Below are 12,716 nucleotides of genomic sequence, written 5' to 3'. Positions count from 1 at the left end.
GCGTCATCATTTAAAACATGCGGTGTCGCCGGGGAGATGCCACGTCAGCGCAGCGACCCGGGCGCGAGGCTGACCTGAGCAGGCGCGTCTGTTGTCTCTTGCGGATGGAGGGGTTGGACTCAAAGATGTGGGGCCTCTTGCGCTTCTTGCCGGTCGCTACGGCAGCGGCCGCCGCCATGCCGACCGGGCCTGAGGGAGGAGAGGAACAGGTCTGTCTTTTAACTAGTGCCGTCAATAGATAATTTTTTTTTTTTTTACTAATTATTCTCACAATTTTCTGTAATTAATCTAGATTAAAAATAGCATTTTTCTGCTTAAGACTGAAGCTTGTAACAGATATTTACTTGAGTAAAATCATGGAAATAATGTAAAATCAACACAAAGAAAGTATATGTAGATGCAAAGACTATTTTAATAGCTTTCTTTGAATACAGTTTCTCTCCTGTGAAATACAAATGTTCAACAAAACCATCAACATTGACTCAACTAGACCTCTTTCTTATATCCGCGGCGCTAACAGAAATAAAAACAACCCAGGCCTATGTTAAAGTGCAGATTGGCTTAGAGGACGATAATGTCTTGTATGAAGTACCAGTAATATAAATCATATTAACAACAAAAATGTGTTCCATCTTCATGTCAGATGATTTTCAAAAAGGTGCACGAGTCAATGCAAAAAAAGAACAAGCAAATATACTGCTGAAAGTTCAGAATGTTGAAGATAAGGTAACGGAATAGGTTTATCTGTTGTCGGGCTACATGAGGGTTTTGGCTCCGATTCTGAGGGTTTTGAACTGGTATGCCTGCAGATATATATATATTATATTTAGAAAAACATAACAAATGAATAGCCTTAGGCTGAATAATAACAATGTCAGATATATCAACATGTTCCATTAGAAAGACATATGGAACACTATTTAACACGCATCAGGGCTATGCATTCATTTGGGAATTGAGTAACTCTGTCGCTGATTCATGGGCAGATGTATACTTATATATTTATACCTACCTACTGCCTTCACCGTCTACAACTGCCCTACACTGTAACCATAGTAATCACAACTACCTACCTCATACTATAGTCTATAACTCTGTACGATAGCATGTACAATAATGCTGTATATACTATATATTTATATTCCTCCCGTATGTATATACCTGCATATAATCCTATTTACATATCTGTAGATACTATATCTATACATATCCCTTACCTACTCTTACTAGTTACGCTGCTGGCCAGTATGACTTACTACCATAGTGTCTTTATACCTGTATCACTGTACATAATAATACTACAACTCTGTACATATATCTGATGAGCACTATTACTCAGAAGTACTCATTTATATATTTTATATCCAGTTTAATCACCTGCACATTGTATATATTACTGTTGCACTTTACTGTTACATTTGCACTCTGGTTGGATGCCAAACCTATTTTGGTTGTACTGTACCTGAATCTAATCTAATCTAATCTGGATAACAGGTTTATATGGGCTTCCCTTGCACCCTGTAAGAAAAGGTAAAGAAAGGCGGCCAAAAAGGGTGCAGGGGGTAATGTGAAGGAACGTGATGAGAGGTTTGCATAAAATAGTCCACTGGCGCCACCTGCTGGCCAGCTTGATGCACTACACTACTGGTAGTTGAACTTGAGCCTGTAGTGTTTTGGTACAACTCGGTCCTGATGCAATATTACAGCTTATTACATGGCGTTTTCACATTCGCCGAAATGCTTGCTTGTGATTGGTCAATAGCCCCCAACAGCGGTGAATTATTTTTCGATAACCACCGGTGATTATTGTTTTTCGCAGCTGGAGTAATCAAGCCCCACTGACTCACACTGTTTCAGTGCAGCCAATCAGACACCTGCCGGGCTGCCCGCGATAATAATAATCACTTTATTTGGGCTGACAGAGCCACAGAACAACTGCGATTTGTCAAATGAATTAGGTATATTGTTAAGTTAGCCATGTAATAAGCGGGATAATGTATAGCTATACTCGGTCATCATCGCAAAATAATTGACCTTCACTGACGTTTAAAACACCTCGCCGAGGCGGCTCGGTATTTTAAACTCCGTGTCGGTCAATTATTTTGCGACAATGACCTCGTAGCTATACATTATCCCTTACATAACCTGGTAGAATAACTACAGACAAGGTCCAGGGGTGGGGGGGGACATTAATACTTTCACTGCCGCACTACCAAATGGTTAACCCTTTCACTGCGACAATACACAGAAGGTTAACCCGTTCACTGCCACACAACAGCAGCTGCTGTTGTGCGACAGTAAAAGGGTTAACCTTCTGTGTATTGTCGCAGTGAAAGGGTTAACCATTTGGTAGTGCGGCAGTGAAAGTGTTAACTGCATTCCAGTGTCTTTCCTGGAGAACTGCTTTGAAGAGGATCCGCCCACCTGGCCGCCGCCGGTTAGTGATTGGTTGTGGGGGGGGGGGGGGGTAGAAGGTTAACCCGTTCACTGCCACACAACAGCAGCTGCTGTTGTGCGACAGTAAAAGGGTTAACCTTCTGTGTATTGTCGCAGTGAAAGGGTTAACCATTTGGTAGTGCGGCAGTGAAAGTGTTAACTGCATTCCAGTGTCTTTCCTGGAGAACTGCTTTGAAGAGGATCCGCCCATTCTACCCCCCCCCCCCCCCCCCCCCCCCCCACAACCAATCACTAACCGGCGGCGGCCAGGTGGGCGGTGACCTCGTCCGTGCCGGCCGAGTTGAGGATGTCGGTGTCGTCGTAGGCGTCGTCGTCGGGCGAGGAGGTGGAGTCGTCATCGGCGCTCATCATGATGGTGGCTTCCGTGTAGGTGGCGACGTGGACCTGGAGGGACAAGCGGGTCGTTAGGATCACAGGTCCGGTCCGGGATCACAGGTCTAGTCCCGGATCACAGGTCCGGTCCGGGATCACAGGTCCGGTCCGGGATCACAGGTCTAGTCCCTGATCACAGGTCCGGTCCAGGAATATTTGGACATCAACACAATGTTCATCATTCCGTCTCTGTACACCGCCACAGCAGATTTTAAATGAAACAAACAATCAACGTGTGCTTTCAGCTTTCATTTGAGGGTATTTACGTCCAAACTGGGTGAACGGTGTAGGAATTACAACCGTTTCTATATGCTCCTCCCTCTTTTTAAGGGACCACGGGTAATTGGCTGCTCAGCTGTTCCATGGCCAGGTGTGCGTCATTCCCTTATTATTATTATTATAGCAAAAGGTCTGCAGTTAATTTCAAGTGTGGTATTTGCATTTGGAATCTGTTGCCGTCGACTCTCAATATGAGGTCGAGAGAGCTTCACTATCAGTGACGCAAGCCATCATTAGGCTGGAAAACCAAAACAAACCCATCAGAGAGATAGCAGAAACATTCGGTACATGATGTTATCACTGACGTTGATATTATGAGCCATCAGTAGCTAGCCAGCTAGATAACGTTAGACAACGCCTCATGTATTAAACTAAGTGAATAGTTTACAGGGCCATTTTGTTTAACGCTTCAGTGATGTTGAAAGAGGAGCTGTCACGACAAGTTGCGGAGGCTAGGACTCTTGCCATCTTCGGAGCGAATTAGAGGATTTGTTGACAAGACTGGTCTTTGCGGGGGAGGGGAGGGGCAATGCGTGCACTGCACAGCGTGTGCGAGTAGGAGAGAAGACAGCGAGATTCCAACTCCGCTGAGAATTGGATCATGTTTTTCGCACGCGTCATCGATCGTTTTTCCCCCCGCAATCAGCGACTAGAAAGCATTATCGAAATTCCTAAATCTCATATTTATACTGAATATCGGCCGATACCGATCGCTGGCCGATCGATCGGGGCATCCCTAGTAGTAATGTATGTAACGTTAGCTGAGGTAGCAACAGTAATCAGTAGTAATGTATATAACTTATGTAACGTTAGCGGTGGTAGCAACAGTAATCAGTAGTAATGTTGTATATAACTTATGTAGCGGTGGTAGCAACAGTAATAATCAGTGGTAATGTATGTAACTTATGTAACTTTAGTGGTGATAGCAACAGTAATCAGTGGTAATGTATGTAACTTATGTAACGTTAGCGGAGGTAGCAACGGTAATCAGTGGTATCGCTCGTTGATCCCTGTGCACTTTAGATTCTGTTCGCGGCCGTGCCTTACGTCTGAGCGCAAGAAAAAGGCGTCCAACGTGATCACAGCCTAAGAATCGGTAGCGACTGAAAAGGTGCCATCAATGCGTTCCTTACACTTAACAACAGGGATAGATTTTATAACTCGTGACACAAACCACAACGCCACCCCCTCTCACACCACAGTAACAATAACTGGTAGGGATGCCCCGATCTTTTTTTTTGCCACCGATACTGATCACTGATCTTCTATGAGCCATATCGGCCAATACCGATCGTTTTTGGTTTTGTTATAGATTAAATAATTTTTTTTATTATCTAACCCTAACTAACCATACTGTCATGCACGTGTCCTAATATACTAACCAACACTATAGCACCAACATTGTAACCAACATTGTTACTCAGCTGAGTTGTGCCCTTCCTGGTGACTTGTAAGTCGCTTTGGATAAAAGAGTGAGTTAAATGAATAAATGTAAATACCCATTTACCCATGTTATTTCTTATTTTATTTATTATTATTATCCGATCCAGCTATTTTAGTGAATATCGGCCGATACAGATCGCTGGCCGATCGATCGGGGCATCCCTAATCAATATAACTCTGGTACGGGGGTCCTAGAGGTGCACCTGCTGGCTGACGGCGTGAGCCTCGATGGTGGTCATGTGGACCGTGTGGTCCTCCATTACCTGCTGGTGCCTGAAGTGGACTGCTGGCCCGGGGTACACTGACTGTGGAGACAGACACAGCACACCATGCCGTTACGGTTACAGACGGTCTGGCCACATCCCACCTGTTTAGTCAGGGTATTATTACTAGTGTATGCTGATGATGTGTGTAATTGATGTGTAATTCCTACCAATATGGTGCAAATGCCATGAACACTTTGGCCACAGTTTGTCATTTAAACGAGTACATCTTGATATTACAATTATTTTTACAGGGTATCTGCAGGTTTCAACCAAGTTAAAGTTAAGACTTTTTAATACCACTTAGAGCTAAATGTAATACCAATTTCATGACCATACTAGCAAAAAAATATAAACATAGCGACACTGAACTGGCGGCTGCACCTTTTTAAATTCTCAAGCGTTCCATATAAGCTCTCGCCAGACGTACCAAGCTCCCAGTAGCCACACAAAAACGACTCGAATACAAAAACGTTTCATATATTTAATATTATTTCATCTCCCGACAGCCGGGATGCCCCCCCCCCCAAATTGTATACCTGTGCAAATAAAACAATAACAACAAGACTTTTTAATACCTTTTAAGGCCTTAAATTGATAATTGAACTTTTCAATACCCCGCAGATACCCTGATTACAGTCACCTGTTGTTTTCCTACCATGATGCCTGCGACGATGATGTAATGGAATTAGGGATGACCCAATCAATCGCCCGCTGATTGTTATCTGCAGATATTCATATAAACATGAGATCAAGGAATTCCCATAATGCCTCTCTAGTCGCCAATTGTGAAAACCAATCGACCAACTCAAAAAAATAAATGTGAGACAATTCTCAGTGGAATCTGTGTCATTTAGGGATTTAGATGTTTCATGGTAGCAGCGCTTTGTACGTTTGCCATGTCGTTTCACTTAAATTCACACATTTCAAGCATCAGTGGTGCAACTTTACAGAATGAATGCTTTTGTTCCCGAAAATACGCTTGCCTGGTCCACTAGCGTCAGCAATGACAGCAGCCAGCTACCTCGCTTGTTGATTAGCCCATGTTCACCATTATGTAAACAATTTTTTTTTTTTATAATAATAATATAAAAGAAAATGTTTAAAACAGTCAGGTCATATAGGTGAGACTGTGCTGAAAAGAATGATACCAAAGTACCAAACATACCATGGTATAAAAAAAAAGCCAAAACTTTGAAAATAGCTTTTTTAGGCCTAGTTTTTTTTATATACTGAAATTCGAATTCAAACTTGTCTACAATTCTGCAACGAATTTCAAATTTGATTTTTTGTTAAAGTGACAGCCCTATAGTCATTTTGTGAGTCTTGCCCATCCCTAGTGTAATTGCCGCACGCTAACTAACATGTCAGCAGGGTGGAACTATTGCAAAGTGTCTGAGACAGAATCATGCCACCTGCAATGTATGCCAGGATAAAATACCATGTGGGGTTTGATGGGCGGAGGGTATAAAGTCATCCTATCGGTAGCGTATACTAAGGGCGATATGGCTCATAGACGATTAGCATAAAAAGACATTATCGGGGGCATCTCGAATATGGATAACAGTCCAAAGTAAACATGTATGTACACTTTCTTCCACATCAAAGAGTCGGTGACCAATATTCAAGGAAGCAGCCATATTGGTAGGAAATCCACACATCCTGAGGGTTAATGGTCTGCGATGACAACAAAGCTCATTGAAATCGTGAGATGTGGGCAGTGTTTATGGGAAACATTGTTGCGCAGAGGAGTCATTTAGACGGGGATACAAACGGCATCTCCATCATTCACACTTGTGTTAATGATAATATGCGCTGATGCCTCTGTGTGAGTGTTTTCCCTAAACAGTGGTATAGGGGTGCAGTGTCACTATGACAAAACGCCAGTGCCTCAAAGTATATATATTTTTTAAATCACATTTTTTTTGCAGTGAAAGCTTGGGGCCAGCTTATACACTGTACGTCAACAAATTACTTATTTGGAACTTTTGTTTGCTATTTTATTGAAATTATGTTTCTACGGTGCAGGAAATGATCTAAAATGGCTTTCTTTATTGCAACCCCCCCCCCGGACAGAACTTCGAACCCCCTTGTTTTGCGATGCGGCATAACCTTGTTTGAAAGACCTGAACAACTCTCATTGCTATCGGCTAAAACATGCACATCACACAACTATTCTAGATGGTACATGTGGTAGAATGGACCTTACAGTATAAGGTCGACTCTGGCCGTTGTACCACAGAGCCACCACTAGAGGGCCTAATATTGATGGGGATCCATGTCACATTGTGTTGGTTACAGTTGCTACTCAAATGTTTAACCCTTTCACTGCCACACGACAGAAGGTTAACCCTTTACTATCGCACAACCGACGGCAATGCATTCATGGAGCTAATGATGGAGCATTGCCGTCGGTTGTGTGATAGTGATACCTTCTGTATTGCCGCAGTGAAATGGTTAACCGTTTTGGTAGTGCGGCAGTGAAAGGGTTAAGAAAGAGTCACAATTCAGACCTAAAAAAAAATTCTTCCGCTTTTTTGTTACCTGACCCGTCTCCTCGGACGGCAACTGGTGTCTTTATACCTGTATCACTGTACATATTAATGCTACAACTCTGTACATACATCTGATTAGTGACTCAGTAGTACTAATTCATATATTTTATACCCAGTTTAAACCACGTGTACATTGCATTATTACTATTGCACTTTACTGTTACATTTGCACTCTGGTTGGATGCCAAACATCTTTTCGTTATACTGTACTTGCTTGTGCTGTATGATGACAATACATTTTAATTAATCTAATCTAATGAGAGTGGAGTATTTTTTGACAGCATTCATTCACCCCTGGGCCAAAAACGACGTCTCTACTTCATACCGTTCCAATTTCACATCAAAACGAGCCTTCGTTATGGCTTTCTAATATGCTGTTTATCCACTCCAGAGGTGAGAGCTGCTTTGGCATCAGTTTTTGTATTAAACCATCATTTGAGAGTGCCCAATTAATCTAACTTCTGTGCTGGAGTGGATGTCTGGAACTGGACCCTAAGGTACACGTTCCCATGACCGGCTCTCACACTAAAGTACCTAGAGTTTGTACTGAACTTGGGAAGTCTGCTTTTATCTTCTGTGCTGCTGACACATGGAACATCACACAACAAGGTATCAATAATGGATACCAACAATACTTTGATATCCTTTGGTCAGTTTTAGATCCTTGATCACCAACCATTCCACCACAATCTGTAATTATTTTTTAATTTATTGCACATTTTCTTTCATTACATTTCACTGTGTAATGTACATGACAAATAAAACGTGAACTATTTTACGATTGCACACGTATTGTTTTTATCGTGCATCTATTGTTTTTGTACACTGGACATCTTTGTGAGATGAGGGCGTGTCATTCCAGTTTAATAAATACAGATTGAATGAAAATAATCCACAACTCAGGTAACATTCGACTGTAGAGCAAAATAAACAATGCAAACGACCAGGCTACATGAGAACAACAACACTGGGTGGGAGTGAAATAAATCCAACTAGATTATCTTTATTAAGAAGTTACGATGTATCTTATTCCCAATGGGCTCGATTGCATACAATGCCATGGATATCACTAGTATCGTTTACTAGCCATGCACTTGTACTAAGGTTAGATGTCCAAGAGATAATAATAAAGATGTCCATGGCAAGCTGTTAACACTGAATTGTCTCGTCTCTAAGCCAGTAGGCCTAGCGTGTAACAATAGCAATTCACATTAGAAGTCACCACTCTGTATACTCTCTTTTTTAGACTCTTTTTGGATCACAAACAGTACTGTATTTGTAAATCTGGTATGTCATAAATGTATAGATGTAGCAGTACTGTCTATCTGTATGTCATGCATGCTATGATGAATTGAAAATGGGGGACCCTGATGTAAACAAGACGAAAGTCTTTCTCTGGTCTGCATCCCCTTAACAATTGTATGTATTGAGCTGTACTGTACCCATTCTGCAATCTGTTAATAATGTTTTCAATCAATCAAAAAGCTAACGTTAAAAACAACTGACCGGTTGGCTAGCTAAAAAGGATGACCAGCTAAGCTAGCGATGCCATAACATTTGGCTAATTAATGTTAGCTAGCGAGCTAGCTGAGCGTCCTTAGTATGATCCGCCACCGGTAAACTACACTGGATGTAAACATTACCGGGCGGTCATCCCCCGTTATAGTCCGCACATAAACACGGCTACAGCGGGGTGTGTGCAGCAGCACCGGGGGGGCTAATAACGGTAACAAACAAAAAATGAAACACAGAAAGACTAGCAGCTAAATCCGCGCCGCCATCTCGAGACTAAAAACGTTAAAACAAGGCCCGCGCGGCCTGCGACGTCACCACAGCTATTCTCTAGCTTGTTGTGTCGGTCGCGCGCCTCTACAATATCATTGTAGGAAAAAAAACCGACATTTTGGTTTTAAAACCGCCTCGTCTCTGTCGACATCTAAAAAACAATCTGCATCTTTTTTCCACGCGCCGGTGCCGCTGCTGCTGCGGCTGCGCCAAGAGGCTGAAATAGCTGGAGATTGCGCGGTAGGGCACTAACCTCAGAGCGGCTGCGCTGCTGCTGCTTCGGGCCTGCGCGTGGTGGGGCTGGGAATCCTGAGCGCTTAATGGAGGACAAAGAACAGCCAGCAGGGCTCGAGACCGACCGATCTGCACATGCGCGTACTGGCGCGTGGGCCTGGGAGAATCCAAAGCAATAATAATGGTGGACTCACAAGAAGAACAGTCAGCAGGCTCGAGACTGATCTGCTGCACCAGAAGAGCCGCGAGCCGGCAGGCCACGCCCCTTTCAACAGGATGAATATGAACAATTTGAGTTGTGCTTCAGGAAGGGAACTGTTTTTGTAGCAGATTGTAGCTTAACTCCAACATAACTCTGTATGACAGCATGTACAATAGTGCTGTGTATATACTGTATTTAGTTTACCTCATATATATCCATATCTCTCTGAATATACCTGCACATAATCCTTCTATATACCTATTTATAGGTACATCTGCATATAATCCATACACTGTAAAACCCAATAAATTTCCAGAACTTAAAAAAATTGACGTAATCTCCTGCCTCAAATTTTTTAAATTGATCAACTCAAATGTTTTCAGTTGGCTAAGACTTACAATTCTCAGTTAAGGCGAGACACTGCAGGTGTCAAATATACTTTTTTTGTTGATTTTGAGATTTTGTTATATTTTGCTTCCTAAACATGTCTTCTATGAAACTAGTGACAATAAAACATCAATAACACACATTTAGTTGTTTATTTTACATAATTTTGCCTTATTGCATCCATAAATGTGCACATATTTAATGGGGAAGTGCCTCATTTGCATATATAAACATACATTTCAGAAAACTTGCAATATATTTTTTCTTAGTTTATATGTACATAACAAATTGGGAAAGTTTCATAGTGATATCTATTCAAATATTTTTTGCCTATTAGGGGGTACTACACTGTACTACACTGTTTGTAGCCTGTGTGTAGTTCTGTTCAGTTCAATAACATCATTATTATTATTATTCAGTTATCAGGCATGTGTTTAGGTTGTCTATTACTAATGGTTTGATTAGGTATTGTGTTTGTAAATATCTGTTTAAAAAAAAAAGTATGGCATTTTACAATACAGAACTTTGAAGGCGTTTTCCCAAAAATGAGTTTTAAGAGTTTTTCCTCATACTCTGAGCCAGAAATCTCCACTTCAGTAGCACTCACATACACCAAACCTTCCAGTTCTATTCATATCTATGTTCTGAAGGTATTTACAGAAGGGTTTGTTGATATCGCATTCATACCCTGATTTATATCACATTTTATTCCTAAAAACATGGCGAAATATGGAATTTTACCATAAAAATGGACTGAATGGAGTATTTTCTGATTTATGGAGTGATAAAAATACATATCCAAAATCCCCTTTGTAATAACCTTTGGCTCTAATATGTCAACAAAATGAAACTATAATTTTGAAAATGGCTTTATCCAATGTTCAGATTTCTGTCCTGGAATTATATGCAAATTAGTGCATATTTAAGTAGATCATGCCTCATTTGCATATTTAAACATACAATTTCAGAAAACTTGTAATACAAAAAAGTCTTGTCTTAATATAAGTAATCAACTGGGGAAGTTTCATTGTGATATCTATTAGTTAATTCTTTTACCCTATTCACCTGCAGTGTCTCCCCTTAAGGCAACTCAAATATGGTCTGTTACTGTGACTTAAGGTTCTCAAGTGGAGTCAACTCAAATATGTTCAGTTACTGTGACTTACAGTTCTCAGTTAAGGCAGTTCAAATATGTTCAGTTACTGTGAATTAAGGTTCTCAAGTGGAGTCAACTCAAATATGTTCAGTTACTGTGACTTACAGTTCTCAGTTAAGGCAATTCAAATATGTTCAGTTACTGTGACTTAAGGTTCTCAAGTGGAGGCAACTCAAATATATTCAGTTACTGTGACTTACAGTTCTCAGTTAAGGCAGTTCAAATATGTTCAGTTACTGTGACTTAAAGTTATCTAGTGGAGGCAACTCAAATATATTCAGTTACTGTGACTTAAGGTTCAACCTTAAATCCATGTGATTAAGTTAACAGAACTCAAAGAAATTGAGTCATTCTTATGCCTCATTTCTTTTAAGTTAATCAACTCAAATTTTTAAGTTAATCAACTCAAATATTTGCAGTTACTATAACTTAAGGTTCACTTTTAAAATCCATGTGAATAAGTTAACAGAAAAATAACTACACAAGCACATTATATCAACTTCAAACTATTTATTTTTTTCTATTCAAAGAGTATACATATATAATATATAAACTGTATGTTAGCAATGTACAATAACACTGTAAACACTGTATACACTGTTTTTGGACTATATTACACGTATGTTAACAATACCGACCAGGTATTAGTGCCTCGCAAAGTGCAGATATGAAGTTTTCCCCTTTTTTTGTATGCATTTAGGAGGTTTTGTTCTTCATCGAAACTATTTATCTTACAAAAACATTGTGTTACAACTTCAAACTCTTTATATTTATTTCTATTCAAAGAGTATACATCTATTTATCTTACAAAAACATTGTGTTGCCCTCTCCAACATTATGGCAATGTTAAAATAGAAAATATATATATAGAAAATATATATAGAAAATAAATACATGCATGTTATAACATGTACATAAAATGTAATGTATATTACACATTTAATCCCACTGGTCACAATAGTGTAATAATGTTTGTTATAAGGCTCTGAAAATGTTACTGAATGATGTATCAATGTATTTCCAGCAAATATTGAAATAATAAAGGGTCTCAATATGTGCAGTGCACATGACCAGAGCTGTTTACATCCTGGCTGAATTACTCAAATTTGTATAGTGTGGTCATAGAATGAGCAAACATGTTGACGGCAACTATTGTGACCGTTGGGATAACACAGTGTATCTATGTACAGTACAGAATAAAATGTATAGATTATCTGAAAATATATATAGAAAATAAATACATGCATGTTATAACATGTACATAAAATGTAATGTATATTACACATTTAATCCCACTGGTCACAATAGTGTAATAATGTTTGTTATAAGGCTCTGAAAATGTTACTGAATGATGTATCAATGTATTTCCAGCAAATATTGAAATAATAAAGGGTCTCAATATGTGCAGTGCACATGACCAGAGCTGTTTACATCCTGGCTGAATTACTCAAATTTGTATAGTGTGGTCATAGAATGAGCAAACATGTTGACGGCAACTATTGTGACCGTTGGGATAACACAGTGTATCTATGTACAGTACAGAATAAAATGTATAGATTATCTGAAAATTGTCAATCCGCTTG

General features: G+C 40.0%; 1 protein-coding gene across 1 annotated transcript in view; it reads right to left on the bottom strand.

Annotated features, from left to right (window-relative positions):
* The window catches only part of nrf1 (nuclear respiratory factor 1), a 57,050-nt gene extending 47,592 nt beyond the window's left edge, over positions 1–9,458 (bottom strand). The window contains 4 exon segments of the mRNA XM_084331163.1: positions 75–189; positions 2,694–2,841; positions 4,755–4,856; positions 9,408–9,458. Of these exon segments, the coding sequence (XP_084187289.1) occupies positions 75–189; positions 2,694–2,841; positions 4,755–4,811 (320 nt within the window). The 5' untranslated portion in view covers positions 4,812–4,856; positions 9,408–9,458.
* Positions 9,459–12,716: the final 3,258 nt, after the last annotated feature.

This window comes from Notolepis coatsorum, assembly GCF_963971535.1.
Source record: "Notolepis coatsorum genome assembly, chromosome: 15".
Classification (NCBI taxonomy): Eukaryota; Metazoa; Chordata; class Actinopteri; order Aulopiformes; family Paralepididae; genus Notolepis; species Notolepis coatsorum.
This window is presented reverse-complemented; position numbering and strand designations above follow the sequence as displayed.